The sequence below is a fragment of the Talpa europaea genome, assembly GCF_964194135.1.
Source record: "Talpa europaea genome assembly, chromosome: 8".
In the NCBI taxonomy this organism is placed as follows: domain Eukaryota; kingdom Metazoa; phylum Chordata; class Mammalia; order Eulipotyphla; family Talpidae; genus Talpa; species Talpa europaea.
Genome location: NC_140075.1, coordinates 38,354,549 through 38,380,417, shown reverse-complemented (window position 1 = coordinate 38,380,417; position 25,869 = coordinate 38,354,549). Strand labels below are relative to the sequence as shown.

Here is a 25,869-nt window from a genome sequence, read left to right as displayed (position 1 = left end):
TTAGGCGTCGTAGCGAATCCTCTCCGGGCCGAGCAAATATGTTCCGGAAGGAAACACTGAGCTCCTCTAAGAGCGACGGAAAGACGAGGAGAAGCTGGGAGTGACGCCCTGGGCCGCGGAGGATTGTGGGAGGAGGTTGTCTCCACTTTCTCCTCCCCCCTCCCCCTCCCAGCCAAGATGTCTGACATGGAGGATGATTTCATGTGCGATGATGAGGAGGACTACGACCTGGTGAGGCGCAGCGGATGGGACCCTGGGGCTGGAGAGGGTGTCTGGCTTTAGGGTCGGGGCAGGAGAGGCAGCGGCCTCGCCCCGTAGAACGTGCGCTCCTTCCAGCCGCTCCGGGTGCAGTGACAGGACGGGTTTACCTCCTCCCCCTTCCCGCACCGGGCCCGGGCCCTGCTTCACTAGCTTGGGGGAGGGGATGGTAAAAAGACAGGGAAGGGGGTCCCGGGGGTGGCGTGTTTGGGTTTACATGGACACCTCGGCCTCCGACGTCCGGTTCCAGGTGCCTCCTCCCCCCTCCCCACCGCGCGATCCGCTTCGGGGACCGTGCAGCGGTCTAGGCCCCGGCGGGGCCCTTTCGGGACAGGCGCCCCGGGCCCCCTCTTCTTCACACTTAAATTTCGCGGGTGCAAAATGCTGGAAGAAGGGCCTGTAAATTGGGGGGGCCTTGCTGCCCCCGGGCCTGTCCGCTGAAAGCCACTTTTGCGTCTCCTGGAAACATAGCTTCATTTAGTCTTGTCCAGGGTCCGTTTGGATTTAAGGTGAAGGTGCAGGGGAGAATTCTGAGCAAGAATAACTGCGAAACGGTTGTTCAATTACTTGTGTTACTGAAAGAGAAAAACTAGGAAGGAGGTTTTACTATTTGTTTGCTTGGGGAGGAGGTAAAATTAGGGGATTGACTCAGTGACTTTCTTGGCTTACAAATTTACCAGGAGTCAAAGTTAAAAATATCAACAGTGTAGAAATGAACTAATTTTTGTAGCTGAATGGTGATTTTTTTTTTTTTAAAACAGAGGTTTAACTTACGAAGGAATTTATTGTGGACAGGGGGAATTAAATTCACTGGTATTTCCGGTATATATTCAAAAACGTTATCTGTGTAGGCATTAAGAAAACTTATCAGATCAAGAATTAGCGTTGACTTTATTTTGCTGGTGTTTGGGGCATGGTTCTTGTATGTTATGGTGATGCTGCATTATAAAGTTGTAACGTAAATGCTTAGGGAAGACTGACTGCTATATCTTACATTTTCAGTGCAGGTGTTTTCAAGATACTAATTTAATGCCATTTTGGAGCCTCCCTGGTGGCGCCGTGGTTAAAGTCTCAGGGCTATCAAGCTATCACCAGCCACTACGGCATGGGTTCGATTCCCCCGCCTGGGAGCTAACCCACTTGGCCCAGCAGACCTCTCCTGTCTCCCCCACTGGTCCCCTCAGCAGTGTATTTCAGTCGATCTGCTTGTTCTGCTCCCCATTGTGTCTGGTGAATCCTCTCACCACCACCCCCCACCCCCGCAATTCTGGCCTAGACCCCAGTTCTTATATTCATAAATAAATAAAAATAAATCTTAAAAAAAAATGCCATTTTGATTTAGTACAGTTCCTTTGTATATCATCTCAAATTAATCGTTCTATTTTAAATGGAGATACACTTGCAAAAGAGTGAGGGAAATACTCGCTTCAAGTCAAAGTAGAGGTTTTGATGATTCTTAAATGTAAAGTTTTATTAATAAGGACTTTTGCCTTGCATTTTGTCTTTGCACATCATGCCAGTTGTAGGCAGAGCCTTCAGTTAGTTAAGAATGTGTAACTTGTGATATCTTAGCATTTTCATTCATTACCTCTTAACAGTTGCCTTTATAACTGTGGAAGCGTTTCTTTTAAATGTTTGTGGTTTTAAATGATTTTGCTTCTCTCTTTCCTAAGCAATAGTTTATTGAATACATGATTTATTAGCACTATGATTGTCTCTCTTTCCTAAGCAATAGTTTATTGAATACATGATTTATTAGCACTATGATTAACCAAAAGATCATCACTGAGAATGTAATGTAGGAATAGCAATGAGACTCTTAATGTCCCGTGAAATCATGAATTTTTTCAAGAATTTTAGTTAAACATCACTTAACTTGACTGTTTCTCCAGCCTTTTAGGGCCTACCCTGCATGTACAATATAAAGTTGAATGTGTAGTTATATTAACTTTTTTTAATTTCTTAATCAGAAAAGCTAAGATTTTGTACTACTACATTATTAAATTATCTCCCCCCCATCCTGTTAAGTAGTTGTCCCTCCTCCCATATCTCTGTTAGGTAGATAAAATTCTGATTTCCCACTCAGATGTAAAACGGTGAAAGCCTTTATGCTCTACTAATAGTTTAACTCTGTTAGCATAATATTTATTTAGTATTTTTTTTCTCAGTTAATTTCCTTAAACCATTATGTTTTTAAAAAGGGGGAGGTGGTTGCCATTTCGTGTCTACATATTACCAAAAGAGAAGTGTTTTTAAATAGTTATTTGCCTTTTTTGTTTATTTTTGGGATTCAAAGAGTGCTAGTTTAAGGAAACTTTTTTTATTAGTGTATTGTGTTTTGGAAAGTTTGCCATCACCTCCTTTTAGTCAAAATGTTAACTAGCGCCATGAATATTTTTGATCATAGATATATTCAGCATAACTTTTATAGGTTGTCCTTGATAAATTGTAATGTTCTGAGTCACTTTTTGTTTTTTCCAATAGTGGAAATAGGTAGGATACAAGCAGAAAAAGTAAAAATCTGTTTCTAAATCTCTGTTGTTTTTAATGCTAGAAACTAAAGAATGATTTGTGAGCAAGATCTAAAAGAAGGGGGAACCAATTTGATTAAAAAAGAAGAAACAAATAAAAAGCATTAAATATGCTTGACTTCATATAAGAGGCAGAAACAGGAATTTTCTAAGCATGAGAATGTAGTAGTGAATCGAGAAGCTGGGGATGGTACTGATAAATGTCTTAATCCATTGAAGTTTTACAGATTTAGAATTTTTTCTGTTTCTTCCTGGGTTGCTTTCCTTGCTTAGTGGTTTAATTGCCCTCACGTTGCATTCACAGATGTAATTCGGCATCTTCCTAATATTATAACCCTAAAGGCCTGAGAGTCTTCCTTGCTAATTCTGGCTGGAAAACCTTCAGCAAGTACTTTGATTGACCCAGCTCAAATCTGTGTGGCCAGTGGCTGGCCCTCCTTTGTGGGAGGGGTGCTATAATTGAAAACCTTCAGTTAGGAGAGGAAGGCATCAGTGCCCATGCTATCATAGTGAACACACAGCCACTTATAGATATGTAATCCTGTTTTAAAATGAACAATGATGTAAAAAATGAATTCTAAAAAAATGAAAATTATGTAATCCGTATTATGTTATTGGGTGAGAATAAAATACTTTCTTGGGTAGGAAAAATATAGGAAAAATGCCAGGAAAATCTGAAGTATCTAGAAAAGTAAAATTTATTTCCTGTGAACCTTTCACATTGAACTGATATTTTGGGGAGTTACAGAGTACAAATGATCAACAAAAATCTTAACTTTGCTTTTGGGAGGTCAAATTGATTTTGTCATTGCGCAAATTTTTTTTGAGTTCCTCGTACAAAATTGTCTTCAGAACCTGAAGTATATTTATTTAACCTAACTTTTTAAAATAATACCTGCACATGCTCTAAACAAAATATAAAAAATGTTTGCCTTCCCTTGTTCTTTCTCATTTGCTATATTCCCCATAGATAACCAAATACACATTTTATCCCTTTTTTAAAAAACCAGGATATGTGTAACGTTTTATATATGTTTGTGTGTATAGTTCTGCACTTTGCTTTTTAATTTGTTTGAGATATTACAGAGACGTATGCAAAGATCTTGCTCATTTTTACAGCTGCATTGACTGTATGGATGTGTCATGCTTAATATAGCAAGTTCTCTATTGATAAGGATTTGGCCTATTTTTTTTGCTGCTGTAAACAGTGTGTGCTTTTTTTTAACTTAAGTTATTGCCAGATTTGTCCTTTTTGTAGATGTCAGAGTCACATTTGATAAATAAAGTGGGCTGTTAAACTGGATAGTGCTGTTTTAGTTAGAAACATTTAACTAATGAAGCTAATTTTAAGCGTTACTTAATATGTCATGCCAGTTATATCTAGGACGATTTTACTACTTTCTAAAGTTACTACTTCAAAAAAAAAAAAAAGTTGGTTTGAAATAAATGTTTTGGTGCATTTTCATAAACACCTGTTGCATACAGAGTACACCCTGTACAGTGAAAATAGAGAGGTTTAAACAAGGATACTAAATGATAAATAGGAGTCAGCTCTTAAGTGCTAAGAACAACATTGATTTAAGGCTTTTCACCCCTGCCTTAAATCTGTAGGCTGTGAATATGCAACAGAATGAATTGAACTTCTGTATTGTATCACAAACAACACTTAGGCCTCAGTGAGAATCAGAAACTTCTATTGGGTTCAGACACAGTATTTGACAGAGAAGAACTTAAAATCCAGTGTGGGTGACTTACTTAAATTTACATGACAAATTGGTGGGATAGTCAAAACAAGAGCTGACTTTTGGGCCTCCCCCGTGGCGCAGCGGTTGAGCACTGGGTTGCAAAACTGCCGGTAGCCTCTGCAGCACCAGTTCAATCCCCAGCTGCCAGGCGAGGGTCCCACATGGCACATAGACCTCTCCTGCCGCCCACTGTTCCCCTCAGCAGTGTACTTTGTCAGTCTGCCTGCTCTACTCTCCCCTCTGTCTCTAGTGAATTCTCTCACCCTCCCGCATTTCTGACTGTACTCAGTGCTTGTATAATAAATAAATAAATCTTTTAAAAAAGAAAAAAAAAGCTCACTTTTATGATGTGTCTATGGGAGATGTAATTTGAAGACTGAAAGTTTAGGACAAATAAAAGAATGTTTCAGTTTATACCATAGATAACAAACTAGGACCTATTAGCTTTAGTGAACTTTCTAAAAGTTTTAATGACTTCATGAATGGCTAAACCACAAATGGCTACCTAGGCTTTGGATTATAACTAGTCCTTTCCAATAATGGAACTTTGTCTCTTACTTCTTTGTATGCCCGGCATCTGGTATAGCTGTATAGATGTGGTCAAGGTTCAGCAAACATCGTTTTCCTGGAACATACTTCTTAAGTATGTTCTTCTTAAGACTTCTATTAGCCACAGACATGTGAATAGGTAGGTAGACTATGGAACTGTCCCTGTTTAGCAGTGGATGCAATCCAGACTGAAATGAAAGTTAGCCCCAGCTAATGGCTATTGTGTTATTTTGGAACAGTCACTCACTTTTCATTTTAATTAAGCACTTATTGAGCATTTGTAATAGACCAGGTTTTGATGATACCAAGATGATGAGAAAGTTCCTGCTTCTGTAAACCTCCTTGGAGGGCAGATAGGGGAAAGTGGGAACAACATTCACACAAAGCTCCATGTTAGAGAGATGCTTGTCATGTAGAAGCATAACTAAGAAAATTTATTTTCCTAGGAATTGGAGAAAGAAGCATGAAGTAAGCCTTGATGAATACATTTCCCAGGAGGATTAGGGCAGGGGAGCATCATTGACGAAAAGTGGAAAGTTTGTTAGGAGGGAAAAATAACTAGCAGAACAGTTTATGCCAAAGCAAAGATTTTAAATTGTGTGGCATATTTGGGGAAGGAAGAATAGATTCAGAGAGATATCAGAACATGAGTTATTTTATATATACATATATACACAAATATGGGTGGATCTATTATGAATGTCACTGTTTTTTAATCCCTTGTTCAAGTGCTTGTTTAATGTTCAAGTGCTTGTTTCTTTTTTATTTATTACTTAGATCTTTGCCTTTTAAAGCATTCTTAAGGTACCTATTAAAATTTCAGTTTTGCCTTTTAAAAAACTTCTTAAGCTTTTACAAATTATAATCTATTTTCTTGACATAGGGAATATAGGACAGCAATATTTATTTAGTACTTTTCCTGTTAACCCTATTCTGACTAGTGGCACTGTGTGTAACCAAGCCATCAATAATTATTAAAGATAAGTTTATTTCCCTTTAGCTTATGCCCATATGATGGGCTCTTTTTATTTTATATCCTTAATATCAGTTGACATCTTTTATTTTTTTTAATTTTTTTTAATAGAGGCATGTTTTATTTATTTGTTTGCTTGCTTGTTTTGTTTATACATGCACTGGGTACAGTCAGAAGCGAGGGAGGGTGAAAGAATTCACCAGAGCGGGGAGCAGAGCAGGCAGAAGGACTGAAGTACACCGCTGAGGGGAGCAGCGGGTGGCAGGAGAGGTCTGCACGCCATGTGGGACCCTCCTCCAGTGGCCGGAGAGCAGCCGGGGATTGAACCGGCGCGGCATAGGCCGCGGGCAGCTTCGCAACCCAGCGCTCAACCCCTGCGCCACCGGGGAGGCCTGACATCTTTTATTTATCCTCTTTCTTTCCTACTACTTGGAATCTAGACTTCATCATCTCTTGGTGAGACTGCTGAAGAATATCCAGTGGGCTATTTCGTTGCTCTTTCTAGAACACAAATAATGATTATTTCCTGGTAAAATCTTCTCGTGGTTCTGTTTGACCTAAACTCCTTGCTAGACTTCTAGTCCTGTTCTTCTCCCTGGAAACAGCATCTCATCAACCCTTTACCCACATCCTTTGCTTTGGGCAAAATTATTCATAGTTCTTCCGTATATGAGTGCCATTTATACATATGAACTTGCCTCACATGCCCTTTGTCGTCCCTTCAACTCCTGTTCATACTAAAAGTAGTTCTGGTTAGTGGAACTAAGTAGACCTAGTTCTGGTAACGTTCCCATCCTGTAATTCAAAAGTAGTTGATTACTCCTTTTTTGAGCTGCCTCTGTACCTAGAATATGCCTATTGCTGCTTTTATTGTATTGTATTATATTGCTGTTTCTTTTTTTTTTTTTTTTTTTTTTTTTTGGTGCAGAGAGGAATTGGGGTGTAGGCTAGAGGTCTCAGGGGGTGAGAGGATTCACCAGAGACAGTGGAGGCAGAACAGATAGAGTCACTGAAGTATACCGCTGAGGGGAGCAGAGGACAAGACGGGAGAGGTCTGCTGCATTATATGTGGGTCAGTTCCCTGGCTGGGGATCCAACTCAGGCTGTCGTAGTGATAGCCCTGAGACTTCACCCCTAGGCCACCAGGGAGGCCCTGTTTCATTTTCATTATATCTGACCATGAGTAGCTTGAGGAGGAAAGACTTGATTTGCATTTGTTTGAACAACACTTAATTGCTGGTATATACCAAAGATTCTCATTGAGTGTAAACAGTATCCGAACAGAGTTCTTCTGATGACTTTTCAAAATACCAGTTTAAAAAAAAAGTCATGCTTCTGTAATAAGTGAATAGTATTTTGCTGTAGAGCACAGCTTGTGATGATGGTTTGATCTGCTGGGCTCTAATGACAGGTGAGTTAATGATGTCGTGGAGGCTGGTTCAAGCCATAGGAATATAGTGTTCCAGATCTTATCAGGGGACCGCTTAACTATAAGAAGCCAATCAGAACATATCAGTTCTTGTGCCAATTCTTAGGTATCATCAACATTTTAAGAGTTGAATTGCAATTATGGGGGGACAATTAGGTATTGCACTTCTTAGTCCACATAATCCATAACACCAAAAGAAAAAATTGATAAAATATTTGGGGCTAGATGAAGTCTTATTTTGATCATTGTGCTCTTAGGAAATTATAACATCTAAAATTTTAAAATATCATTAATCTGAAACCAGCCACATCCCACAGAAGCTGCAGGTAGCCAGTCTTATCTTGTGTGGGATTCAGTGATTGAATTAGTCATGGCAGGAAATGTAAAGTTTCCTGTCTTGAGCAATATTATAAAAGTTCATTAATTTCCAGATAATTGAAATTAACATTCCTAACTCTTAAAATAGTAATTTCCGTTTCCTCTTTGCTGGCAATTCCATGTCCTACTGTCATTTTGAGTGTCTATTAGCTTCTACTTACCTCTTCTTTTTTCTAATCTGTTGTGGGCAAAGAAACCAAAATTAATGGACTTTGAAGAAGAGACTTTGTGATAACTATAAATCAAAAATATTTATTTCCAGACCAGGAGTACATTCTAAAGATTTGGATTGTAGAAAAGTAATTTTCTGATTCATCTATCTATTCCTGTATGCTATTGAACAGTTAGCTAGAGTAGAACTGATTTCCAAGGAAATAAAATAGGTTTTATAGCTGTGATTCTTTACTGATGACACTTCAGCTATAATGATAAGCAAGTAGTTAACCGATGAAGAGAGAGGGAGAGAAGAGAATGACATGTAAAGGTGGGTCCAAGTTTGGTCACTTGTGAAGCTAAGATCAGAGTGGCTGCTGCATAGTGAATGGGGGACAACTTGATGGGACATACAAGTGGATGCACAATCAGGAGTCAGATCTGATGATTTTTGAACTTGATTTTAAGAGCAATGGGAAGTCATTTTTGAAAAAAAAAAAAGAAAGATATACTTTATATTTTATGAAGATTATGCTTGCTACTTACTATAAGAATGTTGGAATTTACAGGTTAAAAATGAGATTGGGAAGGCTACTCAGTGTAGAAGGAGAAGAGGACTTGGTAGGCTAGGGTGGTCGCCAGGGGGTGGGGCGTGGATGCTTTTGAAAGTTATGTTGAAGGTAGAATCAGTAACATTTTTATGTCCCAATAAAGTGACTGCTTTTAGTTCTTTAGTTTTCTCCTGTTTATGTTATTTTTGTATCTGCTGTTCTCTCTCCCCTTTTCCGTTTTGTCTAGCAGCAAACTCATTTATCTTTCAAAATGAGCCTCGGAAGCCATTATTGTCACAGCATCATTTGATGTACAATTGGCTTTTTCGTTCTTTATTAATTCTTTTTTTAGTTTCATCTCTTTCATTGTAGTCAAACCTGGGTTACAGGTTAAGAAGTGAATGAACATTTATGGAATTTATTTACTATTTAGAATTTTTATCTCGAAACAGAAAAGTGTTCCATGGACTTTCATATGTTAAACATTACTCAATTATTGATCTTAAATCTTAGTCTCAGCGCTTCTTGTTCTTACACAGGAAGTAATTATCCTCCAGAGGGCGCACATTACAAAGCCACTGTGGTTAGATAAAACTGGTTTTATATTGACATCAAATATCTCCTTCCATCTACTGGACACAGCAAAAATTCATCTCATGTTTATGTATTTTTGAAATTTCCAATACTATATAACTCTTAATTCTTGTACCTTTAAGAAATATTATAGAATTTTTCATACATATCTCTGGTGTTAACTATATTGAATGTAGAAACCGTGCTGTTATATTGTTCTTACCTTTTTGTGTTTACTTCCAGGTATTTTTCTTAATTTGTTATTCACTTGTACTTTGTGATGACTGATAGCTGGAGAACTAATCTTGTGTTATTAAATAATAATTTCCATTATACTAATCCATGTTTGAAACTATTTTAAACTCTAGTTTGTATTCCTGCACAAAGTTGTAGCTTTTTTCCAGTTTTGTTTTCTGCTTTATTAAGTACTGAAAACTGAGTTATCTGATGAAAGTCACATAAAATTATATAAATTCACTATTTACTTATTTTGATTTGTTACAAAGTTAAATTACATTAATATAACTAAACAGCTATTGAGTAATGTGGACTACACATAAAAGACAAATACTTTTACTTACATGATTGTATTTAGGAATAGATTATCCTGCATGTTGAAATTTCCATCCTTGGTAGATAGACCCTGTTAAAATAATGAAATTTACACTTAGGGAGTAGAGGAAATTATTATGGTACAAAAGATGAGCAATTAACATTTACATTCCGTTTTTCTCCGATTCAGTGATCAAAAGGGTTAACCATTACAGAATTGGAGGTCATTGGCAAATAGTAGTTCTTTACATTCAGAATTTGTTTTGGTTCTATGGAAATTGTAATTTTGATCTGAAAAAAATGAAATGATTCTATTGTACTACTACAAAAATCACTTGATTTTGGCTTCCCCCTCCCCTTACTTTTATTTATTTTTTTGAAGATTTATTTATTTATTTATACAAGCACTGGGTACAGTCAGAAGTGCGGGAAGGTGAGAGAATTCACCAGAGCCAGAGCGGGGAGCAGAACAGGCAGAAGGACCGAAGTACACTGCTGAAGGGAGCAGCGGGCGGCAGGAGAGGTCTGCGCACCATGTGGGACCCTCCTCCGCTGGCCGGGGAGCAGCCAGGGATCGAACTGGCGCTGCACAGGCTGCAGGCAGTTTCACAACCCAGCGCTCAACTGCTGCGCCACCGGGGAGACCCGTCCCCTTACTTTTAAATAATGGTTAAATATCAGTGGCACTTTACCTATGTAAAGTAAAAACAAGCTTGTTTTGTAGAAATGTTTCATTTTTCCATCTTAGTAGTATTTACTTTAAAAAAAAAAAAAGATTATTTATTTATGCAAGCACTGGGTACAGTCAGAAGTGTGGGAGGGTGAGAGAATTCACCAGAGCCAGAGTGGGGAACAGAACATGCAGACTGACGAAATACACTCCTGAGGGGAGCAGCTGGTGCATCAGGAAAGGTCTGCATGTGGGACCCTCGCCAGCGTTGGGGATGGAACTGGTGCTGCAGAGGCTGCGGGCAGCTTTGCAGCCCAGCACTCAACCGCTGCGCCACCAGGGGAGACCCAGTAATATTTACTTTTAACAATGAAGTGTGGGTTTCTCGTCTTTCTTGTTTCCTTTCGTTCATTTTAATCTCTCTTTCCAACACACAGGAATACTCTGAAGATAGTAACTCGGAGCCAAACGTGGATTTGGAAAATCAGTACTATAATTCCAAAGCATTAAAAGAAGATGACCCAAAAGCAGCATTAAGCAGTTTCCAAAAGGTTCATATTTTTTCTGCTTGATTCTGTGTCTTACAGTTTATTTTTTTTTTAATGGTATATTAAATCAAATAAGTTTCAAGTAATTTTATCTGAAAAATGTGTTTGGATACTTGGCAGTAAATTCACATTGTGTAACCCAAGCAGATATTTCAAAAGGTCTGTGCTGTTTGTTTGTTTGTTTTTAATTCAAGCAGGGAAATATACAGAGCAGGGCCATTGTCTTGAAAAACTAGTATGGTTCTAGTAGGAGAGCCTATGTGATGGTCAAAAGGTATTATACCTGCAATCTTGTTCCTTCTTTCTGGGGCAGATCATAAAGGTGTTGATTTCACTATTAAGTGCTATGATTTCTTGACTATCGATAGACTTTTGGGTTATTCCTACAATGCATTATTCAAATCATAAAGTATTTCTGGGACTTTATAATAATCAAGAAGTAGTTCTTATTTAAATCTCTTGATGAATAAAACATCAAATTAAGTTCACTTATCCTTGAGTAAGCATTTTAAGACTTGTTTCTTAAGTGTTTTTAAAATGGTATTGGTAAATGGTAGAATTCTTGTAAATGTTTCTCATGATTATGTAAAATTAATTCTAAACTAATTCTTTTGACATAGGTTGTGATTAGAAGTTAATACTAAGTTAGACTGAAAATTTCTTTTTCCAGGTTTTGGAACTAGAAGGTGAAAAAGGAGAATGGGGATTTAAAGCACTGAAACAAATGATTAAGATTAACTTCAAGTTGGTAAGATTTGTTTCAAGGAGAATTAAATTAATAATGAAATTTTATAGGTAAAAATCTTATGGCAACATGCCATTATGTGTACTTTCCTAAAATAATTCTGGTGCTATGTTTCCTATTTAGCCTGGTTTTGTAACATAAAACTATAATACTCAGTTTAAAAATTTTGCACATGATATAAAATTTTCTGTTTAAAAAAATCTGTCCTCTAGATACAGATAGTATTTGGCAATGGAGTGGCTTTTCTCCAAAGTGTTAGTGTTTATTTTGGAGTTTTAAAATTCTGCTTCTTATTACAGCACTCCCTTCCACTGATTAGCGTTGGTCTTAGCATTATTTTTGTCTCCTTTATCTCTTACCCTACAAGTAAATTCAATAGTAAGTTAGTTTTATATATCTTCAAAATATATCCAGTGTCTTAACTGCTGCTTACCCTTTATACCTGTGCTACTCTAGTGCCTCTCCCAGCTGGATTATTCTAGTCACCCCTAACTGATCCATCCTTGCCCTGTGACAGTCATTTCTACAAGCAGCAGAATGATGTTTTTAAAACATAAATCAGATTATGTCATTCCTTTGCATCAAATCTTCTAGTAATCTCCACTGTCCTCAATAAAATCCAAATGCCATACAAGCCCCTGGCTTCCTTTCTGAGCTTGTTTTCTATCCCCTACTGATATCCTTACTGTTCCTCATGTCTTCCCAAGCACATTCCTTCATAAATGCTTGTACTTGTTTCCTCTGCCCCAGACGCTCCTCTCAGAAAACCGTATGCTTCTTTTCCTCATTTGATCAGGTATCTGTTCAAATGTCTCCATATATCAAGATGGCTTTCCCCTAATTGCTTTATATAAAAACAGCATCCTTCTTGTCATCACTTACTTTCATCTTACCTGCTGTTTTTCTTCTTTGCATATATCACCACTTGATCTGTTTATTTATTGCCTTTCTGCCACCACCACCACCACTGCCTCTGCCCTAGGTTGTAAGCTCCACAAGAACAGGACTTTGTTTTAGTCAGTTACATTCTTTACATCTTATTTAGTCTATGAGCATCTATGATAAGTTGTGGTTTATAAGAGTAGTTTCAGCTTCTACCTGCCCCCCCCTCATTTTCTAGTTGGATTCAGAGTGGGGTCCCTGTTGCTATATATGGTTTTAAGCAGTAAACATTAGAAGACTTGGTAATCAACCGCTGTGCGTTCACCACTACACATAAAACCAGTTCACCTAATCTTCTCTTTGTCTTTAATTACACTAACATAATTTTTGAAAAACCGAACTTTCAGGTTATTATAGCATAAGGAAATGAATTCAAAATCACCTTCTGCTAAAACCCTATTTTAGAATCAAGATACAATCTCAAAGTTGGTATAGACATATTACTAATTTTCCTTTCCGCAATAAGATATATTCTGTAACTTAGGTTTTAGCAGCTCACTGATGGTATGTTATGTATTATTTATCCCCACATGGTAATTGGAAATAAAAGTAGGTTGATATATATTGCTAAGACTTTTTCCATTGATTTGTCCATTTTTTCTCACCCACTCCTACCACTGTTTTCTTCTTTGTAATTGAATTCTTGCTTAGAAGGCTTCAGGGAGTCTTCTCCTGTTTTCTTTTCTTGACCCTTATGCTGTATCCTGGGGCCAAACATAGTCCTAAGCAGGGAAAGTATATTATCATTCATTTGTTCTTTACACTAATAAACGATATTTTCTATGAGTCAAGAAAAGAGGCATTCTATTCTATCTTCCAATCCTTCATCTCCCTGATTGAAAGTAGGGTAGAACCCAGTAGGATGAAGGGAAGGAGAACAGTGCTAAACAGCACTTGGAAATTATAGGGACTGACTACAATGTGATATGGTTAGATTTTCATGATATTCTTTGTGGGATCATGGACCCTCCACTGAAATTCTTAAGGGCTAGTAATTTCACTAGTAGTCCTTTATTTCCTCAGATCTTTCATGTTTCCTGGAATAATCACAATAGTGCAGTCCTGCAAAGAATAGCAACATTAGTTAAGTTCATCTACTATTAAGTAGATCCTTACAGAGGAAGACTTTTCTTGATAGTGAGTACCTGGACTTGAAAAGATTCTTTCACTTCACATTTTAATGTAGAAGCAGCCAAAATATACAGAAAAGAATCATGTAATGATTGATAGACAGCTTTCTGATGTAGGGGTAAACCTTCGGAATAGAGCTAATATCTGCATAGCTGGTACCCAAGGCATCTGAAAAGTTGGATTTATTATTCATAGACCAATTATTTTGCCTAGTAATATTTTAGTAGTTTTTATGGTTTAAATGAATGTGTTTTGGGCCTCCCCGGTGGCGCAGCGGTTGAGCGCTGGGTTGCGAAGCTGCCCGCAGCCTCTGCAGCTCCGGTTCGATTCCCGGCTGCTCCCCGGCCACCAGAGGAGGGTCCCACATGGCGCGCAGACCTCTGCTGCCGCCCGCTGCTCCCCTCAGCAGTGTGCTTCGGTCCTTCTGCCTGCTCTGCTCCCCGCTCTGGCTCTGGTGAATTCTCTCACCCTCCTGCGCTTCTGACTGTACCCAGTGCATGTATAAACAAAAACAAACGAACAAATAAATAAATAAATAAAAAACATGCCTCTAAAAAATAAATAAATAAATAAATAAATGTGTTTATTGTACAGTGAGGAAGTATCTGAAAATCGGAGAATCTATAAATTGTATCTTTTCCTTTTTATAGGCAAACTTTATAAATTTGAGTAATCACTTCAAATTTAAGATGAAATGTTTAGTGTTTCTTTTACATGCAGTTCTATTATAAAACTTTGTTTTTCAATTATGTAGTAAATGTACTATAATCTTGCTCATATGTACATATATTTTAATACATAAATGAATGTATCTAATTATTCACTTTTCTTCCCTCTCAGACAAACTTTCCAGAAATGATGAACAGATATAAGCAACTATTGACCTATATCCGGAGTGCAGTCACAAGAAATTATTCAGAAAAATCCATTAATTCTATTCTTGATTATATCTCCACTTCTAAACAGGTTAGATTAGGTTGTTTTTTTCCTTCATGGTACTTATCATTGTATTTGTTGATTATATTAAAGGTTTGGTTCTTTTTTTAAAGGCTTAGAGGGTCTATTTAAGGAGCTATTCTAGATATAGACACACTTTGAAAATAATGTGTACTGTCTTAATTATATCACTAATTATGTGATAGTAAAAGTTAGTAATTCTAGCTTAATCTCTTTAATATCTTCAGATACTGACTTAATCTATACACAGCTTTTGCAGGTATATATTAGATTCCTGTGTATTATATATAATAGTTCTTTCTAATAAACTCCACTGCTTTTACTAACCACTACTGTTAAATACTAAACAATGAATCAGAGCTGATTTGTGTAGATTTATTAGATAAAGATCGTTGAGGGGAGAGCTTGTAGGTGTATAAGCTGGATCTTGGCATTACTCATTGGGTGTTCAGTAAATGCTTCTACAAAAGATCGGTAGATGAAAGGAAGTATATTTAATAATGAAGAAACTGCAATAGGTTCTGGGAGTTATATGCTCTTTAGCTTAAGTTATAGTTATTAAGAGCAGTAATTTTATTGCAAGGATAATTTTTAAATGTACTATTTGGTCATATTCTTTTAAGCAACATAATCCTAAACTTATTTCTTATATATTTGAGCACAAGGAGTCTTCTCTGTCTTTTACTATTTCTTAGAACATTTGGTATTTTCATACTATAATAAAAATGCTCATCTCAGAATAAGTGTCTTTCATTCTGTTATTTTTAGTAGATGTCATTTTGATTTGAGGGGGAAGTTTATTACTTTTACTCTATATCTTAAATATATGTAATAGAAATAGAGGAAGATAAACTTACATGTTTTACTAGAACGTTAGCACTAATAGTCTAATTCTAGGGTTGTTAAATATTGAGGAACTTTTCTTAAGTGGAAAAATGTTTTCTGAGTTTTATAAACGTGTCATCAAAAATTTTTGGTATGTTATTTATAAGTGTTATGCCAGATATTTAAATTTTTAAATAATTTTAAAACTTCAAGACTGCATGTTGCTGCATGCTATTATATGTGAGCTTTTTGTCTTTTGAAAATAAGAACAGATATTGGGTCAGTGACACTCGGCTTCCTCAATATGAGATGGCTCTCAGCGATGAATAAATACGCAGCCTTTACTGAAAGTATCAAGCTCTCTTATTCTCTTGACCCTCTTATCCCTTGATTTTGTTAGGTATGGAGCTAAAGAATTAGGTATTCAAACAAAAACAAAGCCAGAAATAGTTGGTGGCAGATATGGGCTGGGGAGCTTATCATACTGAAAACAAATAATGATTTCCATTAAAAATTCACACTCATATTGGTAAATTGATGAATGTTAGACACACCTAAAATTATACTCAACTTTTCCCTCCACCCAACTGCCACAGTTTACCAGTAACATAAAAGTCAGGTAGCCTGGTTAATTGATTAGTCAAATTTATAGAAGAAGTTTGATGAAACAGTTTATCCTTTATTCCTTTAACAGGTTGCTTATTGTTTGCCACATAGTGGGTACCAAAAAAGAACTGAGTGAATATGATAAACACTATTAATGTACATTAATAGCGCACATTATTACTTTTATTTATAGAAAATGAGTTACTAGATTGCAAAGGATGATCCCACACTGTTAGAGTATTAGGTATTTTCTGAATGTTGTTTTAAGAAATCACAGAAAGATCTTGACACTTAAAACTGTTTGTAAATTCGGTCTGTATTTTGCTAAGCTTTTGTTATTTCTGTGGACTGTCACAGACATTCAGTAAGATACAGATAGTGTATCTTACGTATATTAAAGTTCAAAGATGCAGTTTTAGTTTGCTCAAATTAACTTTATTAACAGGTACAAATTTGCTGTTTACAATTATAGAATTCTGATTTTTTATGTCAGATGGACTTACTGCAGGAATTCTATGAAACAACACTGGAAGCTTTGAAAGATGCTAAGAATGATAGACTGTGGTTTAAGACAAACACAAAGGTAACAATCACAATTACATTTTTGTCTTTTGAAAAGTGGGTGTCCTTAATAAACTCTCCTAAACATGTACACACTTTCTCCTGTTGAAATCTTTTCATTTAATAAGTTTTTTGTTTTGTTTTTTTTTTTTTCCAGCTTGGGAAATTATATTTAGAACGAGAGGAATATGGAAAGCTTCAAAAAATTTTACGTCAGTTACATCAGTCCTGCCAGGTAGCATTACCTCAATTTTTCTTAATATTTCTGTATAACGAAGTATAAGAATTGTATTTGAACCATTGCTTAGGAATGTTTTTGTTAAAACATTACTCCAAAAATAAAATTAAGAAAATAAGTTAAAAGAAAACTTGTTAATGCTGAGTATTACATTTCTTCCTGTTTTAATCCTAATTTCTATCCTTACCTTTGTGAGGCACAGGTGACAATAAAAAAAAAAATTTATTTACGGGTCTCCCCGGTGGCGCAGCGGTTGCACACTGGGCTGCAAAGCTGCCCGCAGCCTCTGCAGCGCCGTTTCCATCGCTGGCTGCCAGGCGAGGGTCCCACATGGCGGGCAGACCTCTCCTGCCTCCCGCTGCTCCCCTCAGCAGTGTACTTTGGTCCTTCTGCCTGCTCTGCTCCCCGCTCTGGCTCTGGTGAATTCTCTCACCCTCCCGCGCTTCTGACTGTACCCAGTGCTTGTATAAATAAATAAATAAATCTTTAAAAAAAAATTTTATTTACTAAGAACAAGTCTTTCGTTCTTATTTATAAACTCTGTGAAATTCAGAAAAAGATACTGCGGACATAGGTAATAAAGATGTGTTATAGTTTATAATGTGTGAATCCTCTGTAACAGCACTGTCTAGTAGAACCTCATGTAATGCTGGAAGCATTCTGTATCTGTGCTCTCCAGGATGATTGCACCAGCTACATGTCATCAAGCATTTGAAATGTCATTAGTGTGACAGAGTTGCTGAGTTTTAAATTTTATTTAACTTAAATTTGAATAGTTCCATGGTTTGGACAGTGCAGTATCAAATTAGTTATTTGATAATTGGTTTAAATTTTGTGTAGAATGCTGTGTTAAATAAGTTAAGCTCTTCCAATGCCATGTACTATTATTATTTTAATAATATATTCTGTATAGGGAAAAAATGATTAGGAAAGTGTTCTAGATAACATGCAGCTATCTTCATTAATAATTTTGCTTTTTAAACAGGAAAATTTATATTTCATAATAGGTTTGCTTTATAAAACAGATCAGTCATCTGTAAATGGCATCTTATCTACATTCTTAGAAAAGCTTAGTCTGTTAAACAACTGTGGATTCACTTGCATGTGAAATGAAAGTCATAGAGAAGCCATTTCTGAGTGAAAGAGTTTCAGCGTATACATAAGGAATATGAAAAGCCCTCTAGAGAAGTTTTGTTTGGTTACATAAGAAAAATGCTATGTAGATTGTAAATAGCATAGTATAGCAAGGGTAATCTGGATGTACAAACTATCGTGTATATTATAATTTTTACTCTTTATAATTTACTAGTGAGTAACTAAATAGTAATTTTAAGTTGGAAGATCAAATAAATAATACTGACTTTGTAGTATGTCAGTATTTGATATTTAGGATTATTTGACTCTTTACCATATGCTGTTTTTATTGGCTCACATTTTGTGGGCTGTTGGTCATCTCTCAAAGTCAGACTCATGTCACCATCTGTTTTATTCCTTTGACATTACCCAGGAGATGTCCCATTCACTTCATCTTCCTAGATACTTGATTCATACTTGAACTGGAATCATTACCACTTAACATAATTTTTCTGTTGACTGAATATTATGCTACTAGATTATGAACTTTTTGAGACCAGGAACCTTGGCTTATTCAACTTTGTATTTCTCTGAGATACTCAGGCACAAGGAAGGCACCCAGAAAGTGCTTTTTGATTAAATTAGTGGATCTAAAGTGCTTGTAAATATTTGGGGAAATAGTCTACCAGATAAAAACAAATATTACAACATTTTATACATAAAAAAATAACCTCTTTTTCCTTACCCAGTGACAAAGTATATAGAATATATGGGTTCCTTTTTGTCCATTATAGGAAATGTTCTTAATGCACTAGGTTCCAACTAAAATTTGTAGGCATTTTTTAACAGAACAGGTATTTCAGATGTAAACTAAAAATTACTAGGTTTACTGAATTCTCTCTTGACTGAAGTTTATTATTTGCTCTCCTAGACTGATGATGGAGAAGATGACCTGAAAAAAGGTACACAGTTATTAGAAATATATGCTTTGGAAATTCAGATGTACACAGCACAGAAAAATAACAAAAAGCTTAAAGCACTCTATGAGCAGTCACTTCACATCAAGTCTGCCATCCCTCATCCACTCATCATGGGAGTCATCAGAGGCAAGTTTGGTTTGGATAGGGTGGGCAGTGATGTGGAGAGATACCAAGTTGTCATTGCATGTGACTGAATGACTTTGAAGATTGTTTCTGTTTTCATGAAAATAAGCGGTAGTGAAGTCAGTGAAATGATCTAGTCTTAGAAATTAAAATATTTAGTCTTGTAAAATTTACATCAGTGAAGAAAGATATTAATGGAAAATTCATCTTCAGTAGTTCTGTTCTTGAATTGTAGTGCTGCATGTTAAATTACTTTGTGTTTCAACTGAGACTAAAAATTTGCTAATGCTTTTATTAGCAGTTATTAAGTAAAGAGCTTATTATTTAAAAAGTATACCTGGGCTCTAGAACTATTCAGGTTATAGAATTAAAGTCTGGAAACCATTTAAATAGTTTTCGTTTGTCTTTTATAAGATGGTCATTCTTGTTATTACAGAACTGAAAATGTCTTGTGTTTAATTCTTTACAGAATGTGGTGGTAAAATGCACTTGAGAGAAGGTGAATTTGAAAAGGCACACACTGATTTTTTTGAAGCCTTCAAGAATTATGATGAATCGGGAAGTCCAAGACGAACCACTTGCTTAAAATATTTAGTCTTAGCAAATATGCTAATGAAATCGGGAATAAATCCATTTGACTCACAGGAGGTATGTGTGTGCTCTAATTATGTAACTTCTGTTAGTTATCCTTTGTAGAAATGTGTTGTTTTTCTTTGTACGTAACATAGTTAATTTTTTTTTTTTTTACTGTGTTTAGGCCAAACCATACAAAAATGATCCAGAAATTCTAGCAATGACAAATTTAGTAAGGTAAGATTTTATATTTCAGTTAAAGAAAATTTCCCCAAAGCAATATTTAAAAAGAAAAGAAAGGAAAAAAGTTTTCAGAATTCAGTTATGTTTAACATTTGCTCTTTCGTATTTTTGGTTTGAAGTATACCAACTTGTGAGATTTTTATCTTCTAAAGTTTTTTTTTTTTGTTGTTAAGATTTATTTATGCAAGAACTGGGGTACAGTCAGGGGTGCGGGAGGGTGAGAGAATTCACCAGAGACAGAGAAGGGAGCAGAACAGGCAGACGCACTAAGGGGAGCAGCGGGCGAGGCAGGAAAGGTCTGCCAAGCCATGTGGGTTTCTCCTTGGCCGGCTAGGAATTGAACCTGCGCTGCAGAGGCTGCGACAGCTTCACAGCATGGTGCTTAACCCACTGCGCCACCGGGAAGGCCCTGAAGTTATTTTTTATACTAATTCTGTTAGTAACAAGATTTTGTGTGTGCTGCTTTCTTCCCTTATAATCCTCATTTGTTTTGTGTGTCCATGCACTTTTTTTTTCAGTAGAAAACTAATTGTAGATGTTTTAAAACAATTACACAATGTTTACTCTTTCTAACTGCATTTTTCCAAACTGAGAGTATAAGTTGGTCTACCTAAGTCAAGAATTTTCGGTATGAAAGATTATATGAACATGTCTCTTTATTCATTTTCTAGAATAAGATAAAAATAATAACCTGAAACATGTTTACCTCAGGTAATTATCTGAGGTTAGGAGCCAGGGGAGGTCATAATGGTAAGAAACCTAAGGATCTCTTGGAGGCTTCAGAGGTGCAAGATATGACTAATGATGGTTAGCATCTTAAAAAAACCTGCCATTTAATGTTAACTAAAATTATAGAAGATAAAATCTAGTAAAGAAGTCTTATTTTTGCCCCGCCCAAAAAAAAATCTGAGTAAGAAAAATTTTCCCCTGGACCAGAAATAAATGGAGCCCAGATTTTAAAAGACTTCCTTTATAGAAAGTTATGAAAAACTTGCTAGGTTTCTCTAAGTCCTTTGTTTTGGGTAGTAGAGCTGAGTTTACCAAGACAGTAAGAATATAGTTAAGGACAAAGTGCAGGGCTTTTTTTTCTGCAGATACTTGTAGATAATTTAGATGGCCAGACCTTCTCTTTATAGTGTTTCTTCATTAAGAAAACTACTGTTAGACTATGAATTTTGAGTCACTTACATAAACTCATATAATTAGAGAAAATTGCTTATTTCGTGATATTACATTCCTTTGTAAAGTGTCCTCATTTGCTTTGTTTTTATTTGTCTGTGCCTTAAGTTACTACATTTTTATTTTTAAGGAAGCCTCAATATTAGCTGTAACAAATTGCAGTGTTTATTTTAGGTGTACTAGAAATGGTTAGGGAGTGAAAACCCTAAATTGCCACATTACGTAATCACTCTTTTGTGATTATTTATTTTGTGCCAAAGATATTCACTCTTTTGTTTAATTCTTTTTTCTTTTTCCATATATATTTATTGAATTAATGTTTCTTCCCTTTTTTCCCCTCTACCAAACCACCTGTGCCCATAACCTATCTGCCTCCCACACTCACCCCCTTCACCCCTTTACCTACTCACTCTGGTAATCATTATCTTCTTTTTGCCAAGTTAAAATTTTTATGTCTTCTCTTACTTGCCTGTAATATTTTTAGGGTATTTATATTCCACAGATAAGTGAAACCATCTGACATCTGTAACTTTTTTGACTAATGTTGAATTGAATAGATTTTAGTTATGAAAGGTGACTTTTTCGATCTTTGTTTCATTATTCTATTTACATTTGGCCACATTAAGAGTTGATTTGGTGAGAGACTAACTTCATAGTGCTTTTCAAAAATAGTTTCTCAAATTAAATTACAGTTTAAAATTCATTAAATATTAAGGAAAGTTTTGGCCTAATTTTTAGCTAAATTATTTAAATACATTAAAATAGATTAAAGATTGATTTGTTAGTCCTTTTAAAATGTAGTCTAGTCATATAGTTATTATATCTGACAATTTATTCCAGTGAAGCCTCTTTGTTGGAACTTGGAAACTTATAATGATAAATTTTGACCCAAATGCCACTTAAATAGTGGAATAATGTTTCTTGGAATATACATGTGTGCAAGTGTTTTAATTACTTGAGTATGTCTTCCTATAGTATATTACAATAATTATTTGGGATAAGGTAAGAAAGTAATGCTTCCTAATTTTATCTTCCTAGTCAGTTGCCAGCAGACTAGAGGAAAATAATTCCTGTTGAAGCACTTGAATCACCTGCCCCTAACACGAAGTTACATTGCGACCCAACAGATGGAAGCACAGCAGAGGGCGTGCAGAATGGCTGATGATATGTCTTACATATAAAGCAGACAGTGGTGCCATATCCAGAAGGTTGGCTTCTTCCTTCTCAGCACCTTAGAATCCCCATAGTGCCTTAAAAATTTATTTCAACAGTAGATACTAGACACCTCAGAGAATCATGAACATAATATATCAGCCTTTGGCCTTCTGCATCAGGTTCCATCATTTCAACTTTGTGTCCTACTTGGCACTAGTTATTCACCACTGATGTTTCTGCTCTGTAGCTTGGTGGGATTTTGACACTAGAGAGAACTGAGAATCAAATATCTGAAAAGTTTTAGCATTTGCTGGTAGCTTTCTAGAAGATAAAAATTAAGAAGCTGCATTTCTGAATAATCTTCAGAAAGGATATACAATCTTATTTGAAAGACAAGGCCAAAATCGTTCATAAAGTAGTGTGTATGAAAGCTGGTTTCTTAAGAATTAAGTACGTGATTTCATTAGAAAGTATCAAGCATTAAGCCGTTATTAAACTTATCGTCAACTCTTTAAAAAATGCTAAGATCTATTGAAGATTTTAATAACTATAAATAAAGTATGTAACCCTAGAAGCATTACAAAAATTTATTTGCAGAAGGGATGTGTGTGTTTAACTCTGATTTCCATGACAAAAACTTTAGTATAATTTAGATTTTTGCATATGAAAATTGAAACAGGCCCTTTGAATTAACTAATTTAACACATCTTTTTCATGTTTGTCAAAATTTCTGCTTTGCTTTTTCTGTTTAGTGCCTATCAGAATAATGACATCACTGAATTTGAAAAGATTCTAAAGACAAATCACAGCAACATCATGGATGATCCTTTCATAAGGGAACACATTGAGGGTATGTTCTTTCTGCAAACTGAATTCTATTACTTTGCCACTATCATAAACAGCTCTTGTTGAAGCTGCATAGAATTAGACTGGGGTTTTTTTTTTTCTGTTTAAGGCAAAGTATACAAATGTTACTAAATGCTGCCATGAGATAGATACTTGTTAAAATTATAAAGCTGTTTTAAAGAAATCACAGGCCAGCTTTATGTTATTGATACAGTCAAGTTCTTTTATGATGTTTGTTTTGAGGTGGCTGTCCCTTTTACATTTTTATTCAAATTTAGACTTTACTGTGTGTTATTACTTAAATTCAAGTTAATTTTTTAAGACATAATTTTGACAAGAAACAAATGTTTTGATAAATCCTCTTGTGGATAATGCTCAGATGCATTTACTATGAAATGTGTAGGCTGTTATACGACTAAGTGTATAAGATTTTTAGTGAATTTTATTGGATTAACAAAGACAAAGATCATCCCTTTGTCCTGGAGACTCTTTTATATCTCCATTTTCCCACTTACATAGCTACTGGAGGATTTTTAAAATTCTCATTGGAAGAACTCATTCAAATATGTAAATTCAGGATGCATTGAGAAAATCCAGACACTTTGGAAATAATGTTCTTTTCTTCTTTACCATTTTTCTCTTTCAGTAGATACTAAAAGTTCTTTTTTTTTTTTTTTTTTTTTAGATTTATTTTTATTTATTTATGCACACAAGAATTGGGGCGTAGATCAGAGTGCAGGGAGTGGGAGGAATCGCCAGAGACAGAGTGGGGAGCAAAACAGGCAGATCTATTGAAATACACTGCTGAGGGGAGCAGCAGGCGAGGCAGGAGAGGTCTGCTGCGTCATGTGGGTTAGCTCCCTGGCCGGAGATTGAACTCATGCTGCAGTGGCTGCTGATGGCTTGATAGTGCTGCCCTATAACCCCTTGCACCACCAGGGAGACCCCACTCAAAGTTCTTATAGGAGCCTAAAATAATATTACATTTTGTGGATATAGAAATATGTAGGAACCTTGTGCTTGAACTCCAATCTAGTTTGTAAAAAAATTTTTTTAAGTAACATGATACATGAAGATACTGGGGGAAATTATAATGTCATTGTATAAAATATACTGACGGTATAGAAAGAATATAAAGTGAGGAACTTGGTAAAAAATCAGCTTCTTGAAAGATGGTAACTGTACAGGAAATGATGAGGAGTGGAATATTATTGAGAAAGCAAAAAGGTCATTTTAGGTAGTGTCACATGAGAAGATAAATGAAACAGTTAAATAATATGACTTAGATGTGTACAATGATGAAAATATGCGAACTTATATACAAATGTATTTTAATTTTTGTCTTTCAGAGCTTTTGCGAAACATCAGAACACAAGTGCTCATAAAATTAATAAAGCCTTACACAAGAATACATATTCCTTTTATTTCTAAGGTATTTATATTCATGGAATTTGTAGTTATGCACTGTATATCTAGCTTCCATTTATAATAGTAATTCTAATCTGGTAACATTTTGAAATAACTGCATCTTTCAAATACAGCTTAACTTTAGGATTTTAATGTGAATTTTTTTGTGTATTCTTGGCATAAATTCAGTTAATATAAAAGAGATAAGGAATCATTAAATTTCTTTTAAAATATTCCTTTAGCCTCCAAGAAAAATGTAGAAAAGAGAGTTTTGGCTAAAATATTTAATTGATGAAGGATTAACCCCAAGCACAATAAAATTGTGGTGAGAATATACTGTAAAAGTTGCAAAGTCAGATTTTATCAGACTTACATTCTCAGAAATATTTTGAAGTGATAATGAAATTTGTTTTAAGTTTTATCTGAACTAATTTTCTGTTAATTGGTAGGAATGAATTTAAATAGTAATATAAAGATCATGAAATCTTTTCAAAGTTGATTAGTAGAGTTATAATAAGTCTTTTGTCTTAGGAGTTAAACATAGATGTAGCTGATGTGGAGAGCTTACTGGTGCAGTGCATATTGGATAAGTAAGTACTTGACTTTTTTATCACAAAATATTTAGTTCCATAAATAATTGTACAAAGGTAGCGATTGGAATTCTTGATATTTCATAAAGTACCCTCTGACTATGTTTTTCTATTATAAGATGTGGGGGTGGGGTGGGGGTGTGTGCGCGCGCGCGTGCATGCTGGTTTTTAATAAATGAATGATCATATTAAGCATCTGTATTCTGAAAAAGTTCTAATGATTTTTCAAAAGGATTTCTCACTCAATGTGTAGTCCAGATACAGCTAGTGAATTAATTAGTAAACTATATTTTTTCTGTGTTTTAACTATAAGGATGGTATGTAAAGTTTTGGACTTGTTTTTTTTTTTATAAAAGATGTTTTTAAACCTTCACAAATTATGTTTACTCTTGATTATTTGGGTAAGTCTACGCCCATTGGTTTTTTCAGTAAAACTGATGAAAAGTAGCTAAAATTGGTTTCTATCTCCAGTTTGAATAAGGTAATGAGTGTTGCAATTAATGCTGAATTGTCTTTTAAGGTAGGCAGCAGTTTTTTTCTTTTGCATTTATTGATGCTATGAATGTTTTATGAAACAGTGCAGGAAATAGGCTTAGTGAAAGTGGTTTGTTGACATGCCTTTTATATATTTACTTCCAGCACTATTCATGGCAGAATTGATCAAGTCAACCAACTTCTTGAACTGGATCATCAGAAGAGGGGTGGTGCCCGATATACTGCACTAGATAAATGGACCAACCAACTAAATTCTCTCAACCAGGCTGTAGTCAGTAAACTGGCTTAA

At 35.6% G+C, this 25,869-nt stretch overlaps 1 protein-coding gene across 2 annotated transcripts; it reads left to right on the top strand.

The window, feature by feature from the left end:
- Window positions 1-177: 177 nt before the first annotated feature.
- Window positions 178-25,869, top strand: COPS2 (COP9 signalosome subunit 2; the record flags this gene model as incomplete). Of its 2 annotated transcripts, none has more annotated exons than XM_084239737.1 (13): window positions 178-231; window positions 10,800-10,913; window positions 11,581-11,658; window positions 14,569-14,694; window positions 16,610-16,699; window positions 16,835-16,912; window positions 18,921-19,095; window positions 19,562-19,740; window positions 19,850-19,902; window positions 22,995-23,092; window positions 24,438-24,520; window positions 25,027-25,085; window positions 25,725-25,869. In XM_084239737.1, the coding sequence occupies 13 exons, from the start codon at window positions 178-180 to the stop codon at window positions 25,867-25,869; spliced, it is 1,332 nt and encodes a 443-aa protein (XP_084095863.1). The 2 variants fall into 2 exon arrangements, with proteins under 2 accessions (XP_084095863.1, XP_084095862.1); XM_084239736.1 differs by having other exon boundaries at window positions 16,589-16,699.